General features: G+C 37.0%; 1 protein-coding gene across 1 annotated transcript in view; it reads right to left on the reverse strand.

Annotated features, from left to right (window-relative positions):
* Window positions 1–14,945, reverse strand: part of exoc4 (exocyst complex component 4) — a 129,091-nt gene that overhangs the window by 83,805 nt on the left and 30,341 nt on the right. The window contains exon 11 of the mRNA XM_030150321.1: window positions 3,777–3,873. Within this exon, the coding sequence (XP_030006181.1) occupies window positions 3,777–3,873 (97 nt within the window). The remainder of the gene's footprint in view (window positions 1–3,776; window positions 3,874–14,945) is intronic.

Genomic DNA, 14,945 nt, shown 5'->3' on the forward strand with positions numbered 1-14,945 from the left:
TATCCCTAATATAGATACATAATATAGATAGTTAATTTTATCTTCTGATGCCTTTTCCTGCTGCAGCATCCATACTTTTAAGATTTATACAAGCACATACTTTTTACTTCTTTAATTAGCTCCTGCCAAACACAGGCTTCCAAAGACACACTTGGTATGAAATGTCAGGCCAGGGTTCGACCAAGATAACTCAAAAGCTGACAAAGACAGATGAAGCCACTTTTTCTAGGTAGCATCAAATCCTTTTAAGTGCCAGTCAAAGTTATTCAAAAAGTAATTTCAATTATGGTATAAATTGGCAAAAAAGAAGAAAAAAGCAAACAAAACATACAAAAGAAAACAGCGGAAATCTACAGGCATTGCCATGCCTGGTCATCCTGTGGATGGGGAACAGGGAGATTAGGGGCCTGCTGAAGCTTTTCAAAATGCCAACCTCGGGTGTAAATACCACCCAAATGTCAGCAGGAGACCCCACAAGTCAAACTAAATTGGCTGCTACATGCACAAACACTCTCTTACGTCTGCCCTGTTTTTGAGTGTGCGTCTTTAAAGAATCAACACTGACACATTTGGTTGCATTACTATACTTGAGGCAAAACCAATCTGATCCTTTCACCTACCACAGGCCCCAACACTGCCCCAAACAGAATAATGCAGTAGGGCAAAGAATGTAGATACTGTATCTACATGGGACAAAGACATTCAGACAGGTTTAGGTTGTTGTTGCAGCAGCCGCAGTAAGGTAGTTCAAATGTCTTTCTGTCTAGTCGCCACTATTCCCAACGGATGCTGAAGCTTTCCAAAACCAGGTCAGGCAGAATTTGACTCCCTCCGAGTCTGAGAAGTCATAACATTGTCCTTCTCACTTCAGCTACTTCTGAAGACAATTCAGTCTTGGTGGAGACAAGGGCCTAAATGCACCTTGACATAAGTACTGTGGTAAAAGCAGGCTTGTATTCTGGTATTCGACATCCAGTACTCATACACTTAAATACAAAGCTAACACAGACCCGGTAGAAAAGTCTTAAACAAGTAAACAACTGGGTAAAACTTAAACAAACAGCAGGCAATTTATGCATAATAAACTCTCTGAATCACAACAAGAAGGCATAGTAGAGGGTGATGGCACAGGATCATGGGAGCTTTTCTTTTCACTACATTCCTGAATCCAGTGTGACTCAGGCAGAAATCATGCTTAAGTGACGGTGTATATAGACCCATATTCATGTAGCATTTAGTGAAATATATTCACCTTATGACTGAAGACAAATAACAACAACTAACATTAAACATTAAAACAAGCAAAGGGAATATGACCCCATTAACAGACCTTTACATTGAATATAATCATGGACTTCTCTGAATTTCAACATTATGGGAAATATTTCATCTAATTTAAGTATAAAATATAAGAACAACAAATTTGAAAAAACAGACACACAAAGGCATTGTGTCACACAGATTTAAGGAGACAAACATCACAAAAAAAGCCCAAAATCCATTTGCAATCAAACATTAAAAAGCTGTTGTCTTATATACCCACACATTGCCTCACACAACAATGATTTCCTGTGCTACAACCCCCAACTGATTTTGTCATTAAAGCTGCCATGAGTTGCATGGCTGGCTGCAGGAGGTGTAGTGATCCATCAGCAGAATGCCAGAGATTTGCCATTAGAAAACCATCTGCAAGCAACAGCGCTCCATTGGCACTAGAAGTCTGGAGAGGGCAGGTTGGAGGGAGGGAGACAGAAAAGAGACAGCCGTGTGCGCTAGGCAGTTTGGTGTGATTGATATGAACCATTACAGACAACATGGGAGAGGTAGGAAGAGAGCTAGTCACCGTTTTATTTTTGGTCATTTGTTCAAACAAAATCTTGGCTAGACTCACAGTGGACAAGGGTTTGGAAGTCAGCGTGTGTGTGCTTGTCAGAATAGGAACAAAAGTGCAGTGAAGGACAGAGGGAAAAAAAGAAAGAGAAAGGAGGATTCAAGGCCAAAGCATCTGCGATCAGTAAAACATAAAAGCTTGCATATTCACAGACATGTGCGCACACATACTAGTATACACAAACCTATGTGGACAGCCCACAGTCTCTTGAGGCAAGTAATCCACCTTCAAAAAGCATTAGTAACTCAAAGAAAACCGAGCATGACAACTGACAATACAGGTTAGGTTAGTAGTGATACAATAAAGATGAGAAGTCAATCTGATAGATGCAAGGAAAAAGAAATGTGACTCCTCTCATTATGAATAAACTAAACCTGTATAGTTTTCCACCCATCAGATTAGTCACTAAGCATGAGGTAAATCTAAACAAAGATTAATTTTATGCTTCCTGCACTGATATTTTGTTCACTTACAACAGATTTTCCTGTCTTGACTGACTACACTGATGACCTGTTTGTAGTTACGTCTGATTCCATATGTTAGAGTCAAAACATCTGTCAGCCTGCAAATCCAAAATTAAAGGGATAAATCAAGCATTTGCCCAAATTGTACACTATCTTGACTACATATGTACAAACCTTCACTCTGACATCAACATTGTATAAATTTATGCACTATGCATCATAGTAAGGAAGTAGGAAACAACTCCATTTAATGGATCCCAGAATGCAATGTATCACCGCCTGAAGTCCAATTCAATTAAACTGCTTTACTATTAGATTTACACCAGTCCACTGGGAATCACAGCTCTGTATAGCAAAATTCCAGACATACAAAGCATTACCACAAAGACAAATTCAATAGAAAATAAAAGAACAGGTAGAAGTCAATGTCAATTTTTGGATGATATCAACAAAATATTGTGAACTGAAGGTGCAGTATCTTACATTAGGTTTGATTTATAATATCCAGCTAAACATTAAAATGGTTCAAATCGATAGATGGCCACTAAGAGGCCATGTAATATAATTAGTTTGCATTTTACTGGTATTGAGTCATGTTCCTGCTTTTAAATGTCTTGAGTGCGATGGCAATGGCTCTCTACCAGGCCAGGATGACAAAAGAGACCACTGTCACTTATAAAGTATATTTAAGATTAATGCAGTCCTGCTCAGATTACTCTACTCAAGGCAGTAACAGCAATCTATTGTTCATAGACTTTATTTTAATCCAATTCAAATTATATGTTGAGGTGTTATAAATTAATCCTGGTCTGCAGGGCAGAGGACGTAATATAATGTTTGTTCATGATCTGATTACATTATCTTAGTGGTGCAATTACCCCTCACACCTACAGTAAAGACTGTGAGAAATTATATAATATGCTTTAATACATTTTTAACAGAATTTAAAGTATGTAATTCTATTATGTTTTCTTGTGACTCTGCTCAGTCCACAGTCAATATAGTAACACTTGAACAGTTAATGGTAAAGTAAGGAGTTTCATACCAGTAAACGAAAAAACAGTAAGTCTTAAATCATATTACTTTCTTTTTGTTTTTTTGATTACATTCATTATACATGCATGTTGCAACAAATTAAATATAAGACTTTTTAAGACTACCATGAATGCAACTTCAGACCCATGTATCGCTTATACAGGTAAAAATACTAAGGATATAAAGGAAAGTCAGAAGCCCAAAAACACACTGACTTAAATTAAAACATTCATTTTTTAAGACCTGTTAAAATCATATTGAGGATTATTTTCAGACATCTTAAGGCCTAAAAAATTAGATTACCTTATAGACATGTTAGGTCATTTTAAGAAAAGTTGTAATAAAGTTAAACCATAAAAAGCCATAAGTACTGGATGGTGCCTTACCTAAGAAGTGGCTGAAAGATCACAGTGATGTTTCGTGCTCCTGGTTTACACACAAACTTCATCTCTCCACCTTCAATTAGGTTGTCATCAGCACCACCTACAACACAAGACACAACACATAATAAAGTGAAGCTGACATTTTGGACCTCAAACATCATCATATCATTTTATCATCAATTCATCCCATATTTTATTTTCACAGTTGTGTGAAATTTGTCAGTATTAGCATATAAATTCTTGAGTTATTGGTTGAATTTTTCTTTGTGATGTTACAGTGACTTGACTTTAACCATAGAATAAAGAGGGGATTTCCCGTGCCTTCAAGTGTACCCCATGGGACCTGATTTCAGAAAAAAATCAAATACCATCACTGGCCACCACCAACAGCTTTATAAATATATCACATTAGTTTTTTGCTATGAACTGCACATGATGATTGTCTTTTGTAAAGTATAACTGAACAAGTCAAAAAAGCAGTTTGTGGTAAAGATAATAACATAACATCTAGATGTCATCGATATCCAAATGGCATATTTCCATGAGAGGAAGTTGAAAAAGTATTGAATAAGGTGAAAATCAGTACAAGTCTGTTCATGTTGAAACTGTAGTGACATCTTCAGTGACTCAGGTCAATGAGAGAGAACATTATGAAGATGTCATGACTTTCAGGTGTGTTGTGTTCCCATTTATGTATATTCAGGGTCTGCTACTTAAGTGATTTTAAAACAAACTGCAACCTTTATCATTCGCAAAATTACATTTGAAATTGACAAAAATCATGTGTAAATAATGTTGTACATTAAGTGAAAGCAATACCCATTTTTTCCAAAATAAGGTCCCATGGGAAACATTTGGAAGAGGCAGGATATCACCTCTCTATTCTAATCAGTTCATCTTTGAGTTCAATAAATATCTGCATCAAATTTTAACAAAATCTCTCTAGACATTCCAGAGATGTAACAGATAGACAAAAAAAAAAAACCCACAGATATCCAAATAAAACGATTAGAAGTACACACTGAACCATAATAAACCAGGGTGGCTCTCCATCAAAAACCTAAATGCTTCCAACACATCTACACCCATGCCCCTGCAACATGGCGTAGGTGAACCCCATAGCTAACAGGGTTAATCAGAAAATCATTGCCATGTAACCTGCTCAGAAACAAGAAGAGGAGTCAGAGACTGGAAGGGAAATTGCAGCCAGGGGAACAGGGGAGATCATAGGGGAGAGAAAGAACACCAAAGCTCATTACCTCCACTCATCCTGAAGTAATCAATATAATTGACAGAGAAGAAATTGCAGCTCGTTGTCAATATAGCAAACTGCAGAGCAAAAGAACTGGCTGTCTATGTGTGTGTCTGTGTGTTTGTGTGTGTGTGCTGTTAGTTTTAAGACAATACCCAAAATTAATGCATGGACATATTTATACATGTGTACTCTCACTGTGTTCACAAGGATGAATGATAATAGAAGGACAGAAGTGAAGCAGTGACATTTGTGTTTTTATGCAGAGGAGATGATGTTATTCATTGGAATTTCTTGATTTAGGTTTGTGATAAAGTCCCCCAGCGCTAAGCAACAATACATCAAGGAGACTGGGAAATCAGATAATACAATAAATAACTTTCTAGATTCAAAACCAAGGGAGAGAAATACAATAAAAACTTCATGTGGGCAAATCTGAATAAAAAGTTCCCTTCCTGTATGGATTTGACTTTGCAGGAATAATAAACACAGTGACTGAATTTCACTGTTAAATTTATTTTGGCAAGTTGACATAAGACGAAGTGATGAGGTGAGTAAGTGGAGACAGAAATAAGAAACAAAATGGAGAGTGGGGGTGCTGTGATAAGGTTTCAAAATAGGTGTATGCTTGTGTTCTGAAAAGAGGAGATCCACTATCCTACAGAGCTCTGGCCTGTTGTTTTCCTCTGTTTCATTTCCAAGTCCAATATGGCCTTGCAAAGCTTGTGCGATATAACACAAAGACACCTCGCTGCAGTGAGAAAACTTGTTCCACATTACCTGCACAGCCAGGAGAGCATTTGCATTCAAATTCATATCAACTTATTGTTCCATGTTCTGAATGCATTTCTAATGGAACAAGTTTCATTTGAGAAGTGTGGAATATAACCCTGTCTGTATTTTCATTAAAATGAATAGCTTTCAGTTTTCCATCGAAAAGTTTCAAATCAAGGGCGTCTGATTATGATCTGTTGCCATGAAATTCATCTGCACGGAAATTCATCTGCACAGTAAGCCCCTATTCATGTTGCTAAGCAGAGATTGAGAAGAGGTCCAATTCACTCAAACTCTCTCTTTCTCTATCTTACCATCCATTCATCCCTACTTTGGTGCCAATTCAATTAAGACTCAATTACAGGCACCTAAACAAAGCCACCGCCAATGAGCTCTTTTGCTTAGCCTCCCCTGCTCTCTCTTGTCCATAGTCTCTCTCTCTCTCTTCTATCTCTATCTTTCTCTCATCATCGACATGGAAAGATCTGACAAAACTTTTGTTTTCTCATCATCAATTTGCAAACACCCAAATTCCTGTGAATAACATCAACATGTCACAGCCTCCGAGGAACTTGGCGTTACTTGTTTGCTTCAAGAGCCACATCTAACTGGTAACCACACATGGACACACATCCACACACGCACGCCAAATTGACTACTGTGTATGTATTCCCAATGACGGTGACCAATTTAATTTCATGCTCTAAACATCTGCATCCGTGTCAGACAAAGGAGCGAGGAAGAGACCTCATTGATCCATGGGGTCTAGCACCAGCTGCCAACAGGGCATAGCACTGATGAATATTAAATAAGTCAGCATTAATATGCATGGGATTCTTCAGAGTTGTCTAGACGTGACGGGGTGGCTTCAGTTTCAGGTCAAGATGCTACCAAATCGCTGCCAGCCCTATCTCAACATTATGTGTAAAAGAGCAATTTTGTTTGTCGAAGTGGATGCATTTGCAGATGAGTGCTTGAGTATTTGTTGGTGCTTTAGATGCTCTGGATGTGTATTTGTGTCCCTTGGTGTGGGGTCTGATCCAGGATTAGTGGGAGGGGTGTGTGGAGGTGTGGTGCTCGGTGGGACAGTGGCTGAAAGCTGGAAAGGAATAAGTGACACATTCTAATGTGGCCAAATCTGCCTGAAATCCCCCTCGAGGACCAGTGCACCGCACCACACACACGCACACTCACACACACACACACACACATCAACACCACCTGTAGTCTATAAAAAAAACATCAGTGGATTTAAGTGGTACACATACTGGCAAAAATATACGTGCACGCACACACGCACACACACACAGTTCAATGTCTTTCAAGACAAAAGTACACATTTGTGAGTTGTGTGCTGTGACACAGAGGGTAAAGAACAAAAAAATCAAGCAAAACTACATACCTACCATATGCTCACACACCAACAGTGACACCCATCTAGACTCATGTGGTGCGTTAGCATGCACTCCCCAGCCCACATGTAATCAAGTCAGGCAGTGACTTAGTGAAATTGCATTAGCTACACTTTCCTGGGTTTGATGAGAAATGGGTTTGATCCTGTGATGAATTCCGGGCCTGCCCAGATTTAGGCAGAGAGAGAATGTGTGATGCTTTCTTTAACACACTCCTATGTCTCCTGAGACCTGTGTGTTTCTCTATTCATCTGCAAATGTGCGCAAGAGGGTGAGATGCAAGAATGCAGACAGACAGGAAAAGGAATAGTCATAATCCCTAATTTACAAATTGAAGGAGACTGTCTTTTTTTCTTTTTTTTTTTTTTGACCAAAAATGTAAATTTCAACAATACAGAAGGTAATACATAACTTACATGTAAACATACAGTAGCTCTTTTTTATGTTTTGATATCTTGGTTTCTAGCTGTCATTTGCAAATGAACTCAAACAATATAAAATGCATCCATCCTGCACATATAGACACTGAGCCAACCAGTTTTTATGTGTAAACGCAAGATTAATCTCAGGGGGATTAGATTAGAACAGTTAATTTCTGGTCAAAAAGGAACCAGGCCATAATAGCCTAACTACAACAAGTAGCTGTCACCATCTGAACAGAGATAAACAGGTAGTATTGTGTGCAACGTTTGGCTTTTCAGCATTAAGTACAGTAATTGCTTGCCTATGAAGTTATTACATTTGAAGACCGTGCTTTTGTTCTCACTGTGGCACATTATTAAATGTTTGCCAGCTTGGCATATATTAATACAAAGTGTGACAACAACATAAAGACTAATCCCATTTTCATTCTCATTTGTCTTATTTATCTAAAGCTGTTATGCTTTAAATTCTAGTTTGAGAATTCTGGTAATTTTCTTCATGTACACATCATTTAAAGGAGTATGCATACACTGATCACACTGTCCATTGGCTGAATATGCACAGACTTGAAAGTGATAATCTATTAAGATAAGTTCCTTGTCAATAATGCATGAACCTCTGGCCAGTTCTGTGCATCCCATCCCTCTCAGACTGTCTTCAAGTTTGACTGGATCTTAATGAGAGCCTTCTATTATTAAAATTAATTTGATAGGATGGTATGTGCTGCTCCACCAACCAAGAGATCAAATTCACACCTCAGCTGAGAATAAATGGTATAAATAAATAATAGTATAAATAAATTCAGGTGTAAATTGAGGTGGATTAATTATTAAAAGTGTCACTGTGGCACACAGTGTGTCTCTGTGGTCTTGATTTTAATGAATGCACATCTGTCAGTGGTGGTATGACAACAATGCACTGTAACAGAATGAATATTAATTGCGAAAAATGTCCCTTCTGAGACACGAGGAACAGTCTTCATAAACAAGGGACAGTGTGAGGACGGAGGCTCATGAATGGATGGAGACATAAGTTGTTTGTCTTTTAAACTTCAGCAATGTCAAAACCATTTCAACCCGTACAGGCAGATTTCCAGATTCAAAGAAGAAAATATTCTACACAGTATGCTTGAGACACTACACTAAAAATATTACTGCCTATTAAGGCACAAAATTTGCTTCACGCTGAATCTCAGAAGCTATTCTTAAATTTAATTCATACATTGACCTTTTTCCACTGAGATTTAAATGAGATCTCTTACAAGCATGTGTTGGTTGAGAACGCAAAACCACTATTAGTGTGAAAGCAAAAGCATTTAACATAAATACACACATATTATCATTAACTGTATCCATTTAAAATCTATTTGACTTAATATGTAATACTTGTGGATTAGTCCAAAAACATTAGCTCATGCAGTTTTATACATACATGTTTGGTGAACTGGAATAATCACAGCAAATGGATGAAGTACTTTTGCACAGTGCCTCTGCTAAGTTTTAAACCCCTGGGAATTTTGCAGGGCAATTCTGTGCCATCTACACATAAACAGTCTCAAAACTGCTGATTTGGGAGGGAACAGAGACAATCAAAGTCTAAAACAGAGGAAACTATCCTATTATCTGGGTCAAGTGACCTACAAGTACTGTGTGCCAGCCACTACCTCTTTCCCATGAAGGTAATTTCCCCCTGGCAATGATGTGAATGGACAATTAGGTAAGTGGCATTTTAAGGATATACCTGGTCATTTTTACCAAATACATGCCTGCATAAGTAGTCATTCTCTTTGTACCTCACAGGAATAGTTAAGACCAACCCTTATGCCTCAAACTATTACTGACTGCACAGATACCACCAGAAATAATTATAAGAAATAATAGGAGAAAATTGTCTCTAACACTGTTGGTGCTAGTTTCACTACTGTGAAGAGACAGGGTAACCATACTTAACACCTAAGGACATTAGATATATACAAATCTAAAAACACATTTTACTGCCATAGCCTCTTTGATCTGTCAACCATAATAAAGAATTAGGGAGGTGTGTGTCTGTGTGCGCATGCATTTCTTAGGTTTATGTGCCTTTTATGTAAATGACTGAAGGTTAAGTGATGTTTTAAGGTTATGTATGGACATGTTGTGGGCAGGGTAGGTCTCCAGGAAATAAATGTAATGTCCGCTAAACAAATATACCATGCATTTCTTATGCTTGCCTGCCTTTATGCCTGTGGATGAGGCTAGAAGTGAACAAACCGAGTTCAGTGTGACACGGCCCTGACAGAACTAACTGGCCAAGAAGTTGAGTATCATCACGTCTTTAATCAGCTGAAGGTGAGATTCAGACAACAGACACTGAACATGTGTTTCTTTCTTTCTTTTTTTTTTTTTTTTTTTTTTTTAATCAGAGGAACCTGTTGTACACTGGGATAAGAAGAGCTTTGTTTCTATCTGCCGACCAGTTAAGCTGCCTCTTGCTGGTGCCAAGGTCTCTATAACCCCAAGTCCCTCATGTCCTTCTTCCACCCTTCCCGTGCTCCCTCCCTTTTTCATTTGTTCATCCTTCCATCTTGTCCAATCAGCAGTACTGAGATTAAAAGCAAACACAGAGGTGACAGTCAAAGCCGCCAATAATGACAAGACCAATGCTGATTAAAATTAGCCTCAGGTTGGAAAAATACACCAAGCTCTTTCTTTCTGATTAAATGTCTGCACTGTGTAAACAACCTGGTTTTATTCCCCTTCTGTTATCCTCTGCATCGCCCTGCCATTGTTATTCTTCACACTTCCATTGCAATGCAATTAATTTCTGCGTGAATCCTTGATACTTACAGCATTAGCATGTTTTAACAGGTTCAATGATTATTATGTTTTACCAGTGGTGGGCCATGCATTTGATACTTGGGCCTTCAGTAGGGACATACTTGACTTAAAATAGCTCTTAATACCACCACTATGACGTCACAATCAAAGAAACCATCAATACTATACAAAAAACGTAAAATAACAAGGCATTACAGAGAGAGAGAGACATGTCCCATATTGAGAGTGAATCCATTATTACTAAAGCAAGAAACCCAGTTTAGACAACTCCAAACCTCTACACGAAAACCATGTGCCATGTACATAATCTGGAGCAGTTCAGAATGAATATTTATCAAATAGCATGACAAAAACATACCAAATTTAAATTAAAAACACCACAGCCTACTAAACAGAGATGCTCATTATTTATATACAAAATCCAGCCTCCTTTCTTTGTGCAGGAAAACTTCAATGACTCTGTCATTCATAATCTATGTGTTTCAGTTCAGTTATAAGTCCTTTTTATGTCCATGGAGGCCAAGGCTGAAAGTCTCCTCTGTCCAGTTGTATTCCTGGCATAAGTTTCTATTCTCTTAAGGGCAGAGAATGTCCACTCGTCAGGCTAGCTAGTGTCAGGGGTTGGCCGACCTCTCCTCACGATGTCCAGCTTTTCTGAAAAGTCTGCCTTGAAAATGTTTTTTTAAGTATGTCTGAGACCAAATCATTTTCCTCTCCTCTGTCAGTCATTGTGGGCATAAAAAATCTACCTCAAATGTATTAATAGTTCAATTCAATTCAATTAACCCTTTCATGCATAGTGGTCCCTCCAGTGGACAGTTATTCTCCAGCTGTTCTCTTGTATATTCATGGGTTTTGTTCTTTTAGTTCCATATCAGCCAACACAGTGGACACTAATGCATCATCCCATACACTGACATTCAGACCATTACTGAAACTTTGCTGTTCTTGATAAACCTGATCTGCACTAACATGTTTCAGTGTTAATCAATTATTTGTTAGAATTTTTTTTTTTTTAAATATGATCTCCATGAAAATAGTAATAACTAGCATTAGAATATGTTAAAATGTGAGAAAACATCAGATTTTATTTTATTTCATTGTTTTCATATCACTTTCTGATATTGGGTTTTAAACATGTCTCTTTACTTCAAAAATTAAATGCATGGACATTTTTGTAACTCTATGAAAAAAAAAAAACTTGATCACATTGTTTTTTTCATGCCTATGGAGGAATAAAAACACTCAAGAAAAAAATCTTAACTAAGATTCTCATAATTAATGCATGAAAGGGTTAAAATGAACTTTTTAGGCATGAATCAGAAAGAATATTGCTAAAGCTATATCAAATGAGTTTTCCTCTTACCATCCAATCAGAGGAAGGATAAATGCTGACAACACTGGGAGGTGAAAATAAAATCTAATTGCTAAAGGAACAGTCCCAATGCTAGACAGTTTAAATTACATGAGCCTTCACTACTCATTCTGAAGGCCCAGGACAGATTAGATTAACCCTGGCACATAGAAACACATAGAAACTGAAATCTGATTGGACAAAATATCCTACATCCACATACACATACTGGAAGCAGTACAGCCAAGAGAAACTCTGAGAAAATAAGAGAATAGTCTATTGGGAACAAATTAATTCAATTTCATGGAACAAATATTAGAATTTAGGTTGTAAATGTAGATCAGTGTTTCTGATGATGTTCAGACCAGCAGAGAAGGCCTTGCTGACCCTGACAGCCCACCACTGTGTTTGTTTTACTTAACACCATATGGCCTTTTTTCAGTTAGGGAGTCCTGGAAATATGAATCAATAAACAAAAAGTTGACATTTTGGAGAACATATACACACACATACATACACACACAAACTTACATATACATACATATGCATACACATACATATACATTAATACACACACATATTATATATATATATATATATATATATATATATATATATATATATATACACACACACACATATATATATACACACATATATATATATATATATATATATATATATAGAGAGAGAGAGAGAGAGAGAGAGAGAGAGACAGACAGACAGACAGACAGACAGACAGACAGACAGATAGACAGATAGACAGATAGACAGATAGATAGATAGATAGATAGATAGATAGATAGATAGATAGAGATATACAGAGATATATAGATATATAAAGCAAATCTGCCATCTGTTGGAGCTTACATTTCTCATACTTGATGTTTGCTAATTAAAGGTAGGTATTTCTTCTAAGTGCACATTTGGACACAGAAGTTCAGCCGACAGGGACTGTTAAACTGTTTTAAAGCTATAATAAAATGCACAGAATTACAGAATTAGAAACGCATAGAGCATTTAATGTGAAACTGCTTTTGTTTATGAAGGGGTAAATCTGGCTGACATCCACATTCACTCCAGAGCTCACAACAAGATCAGTTCTGAGTAGATGTTGTCTGCTTGTATGTGGATACATACATGGATTCCTGACTCACATTTATCCTTGGTAGTCTAGGTCACAACAAATTAAATATACAGACAAAACAAAAATCACTTTGGAAATATTAACTTACAACAAATCTAACAACTGTGAGTCGACATTTCAAGCTCTAACTTCCTCACACACTGTCTACCCCATTATCATGCTGCCATCAGTTTCTTAACTTGGAATTGGGTTGGTAAATTAAAGTAATGATGTAATGTCACCTTTTATTATCATTATTATCATTATTATTTTTCCACTTTGTGCTCCATTCCAATTTCAGTTCCGGAGGCACTGTAATTCAATCACTGCCAATCAGCCAAAACCATACCCGCCCCCACATACTGAAAGTGAAAATGCATTATGCACATCTGAAATTAAATATTCTTCACTTTATTAGAAACCAGATAAGAACTGAACTGAATATTGTGGTGAAAGTAATAAATTCCTAAATAAATCAACCTGAATCAGTGAAAATCAGACTATAATTGATCAATAAATGTGGAACTGACCCTTCAAATCAACTGATAAAATGTATGCTTTAAGCTATCAAAATCAGTACATGCAGAAAATGTGAATAGAAGCATAATATTAACCATCATCTGCTATCAGCACCGACTTGTACTTGTAAAATGTCCCACTTGTGCTCCCTAACCAGCCTATCACTAATAGTTTTTGTGTAATTCTACAGACAAACAAAAAAAGCAAAAACATATGTGCATAACTACATTAGCTCCTTGGTGGAAGGTAATGAGTAGTGCAATAAAGCATCTGCAACAGATAGTGTTGTCAGTGTGTCTGTGCTTTCTACAACATGCAGAACCACTCCATGTTTGCTTTTGTGCTGAACACAAATAAAGGCTTTTCACAGTAATAGCCTGTCAGGTAACAGAGGTACCTTGCATTTTATCTACAACCCAGTTATGTCACTGCTGGAAGAAACCAATTCATAAAGGTCTAGCTCCAGAGCAAGAGGGGAAGCATGTTATTTTCCAGTGACATTCCTGTGGAGAACAGGTACTGACGTGGTTACAACGTTTCATTCAATTATAGAATGTCGTACATGTCACATTCGACATCATTCGGCAAGCGTCCATTATGTAGACACATACTCATATCTGACCAATATGAAATCTGTTACCAGTGACTGATGTAGCATGAGCTTTTCCTAAACCACACAGGTCCATGGGTAATAATTACAAGAAATAATGGCCTCTGGGAACTTTGAAGTGCAAATTTGTGGTATCTACAAATAAAAAGTCTCAACACTGCTGATGTTGAAGGGAAAGGGAACTGGAAAAGCCATAGTATTTTTTTTTCTTTCATTCAAAGATTTTTTTTTCCTTTTACGAACTTAACAAGTTACAAAGTATTAATGAATATACAACTATTAGCTATTTCTACTTCATATCTATCAGCTGAAGATGAGTAGCTGATGAGGCTGATTGTACGAATTAGTTTCTTTATTGTGCACATGGTCTGATTCAAATGTTAAAGAAGCCTGAGGACCCAAAGTTACAGCAACTGAAAAAGAAATCCAACAATACAATAAGATAAGTTTGACTTTTTCAAGCACTAGATCTGAGCACCATGGTGTTATGTTATTATAAATACTGAAAGTATATAAATACTGTGTGTTTACAGTGAGTCATACAAACATGTAGTATGTACCTAACTTGAATAGGATTTAATTACCTTATGATTTATTTCATTGTGTTTTTCATGTTCACACACATCCACACAGAGACAAATCCTGAGCCAAAAGAACCAAAAAAAAACACCAAAAAACACCAAAATAGTAAGTACAAGATAAAACTTCAACAGTGACTTGGTGTAAAAGACAGTGAGAAGTAGAGAAAAGATATAAAAATGAGGAACAAGGGCATTAATCATGGCTAAGCAGGAGTCTCGGGCACTCCACCAATGTAATCCTATAATAATTATTGACTTTTTCACCGATAAAGTTCAATTCAATCTAAGTCTCCGTTTATGAA

Source organism: Sphaeramia orbicularis, chromosome 12 (genome assembly GCF_902148855.1).
Source record: "Sphaeramia orbicularis chromosome 12, fSphaOr1.1, whole genome shotgun sequence".
Taxonomy (NCBI): Eukaryota; Metazoa; Chordata; class Actinopteri; order Kurtiformes; family Apogonidae; genus Sphaeramia; species Sphaeramia orbicularis.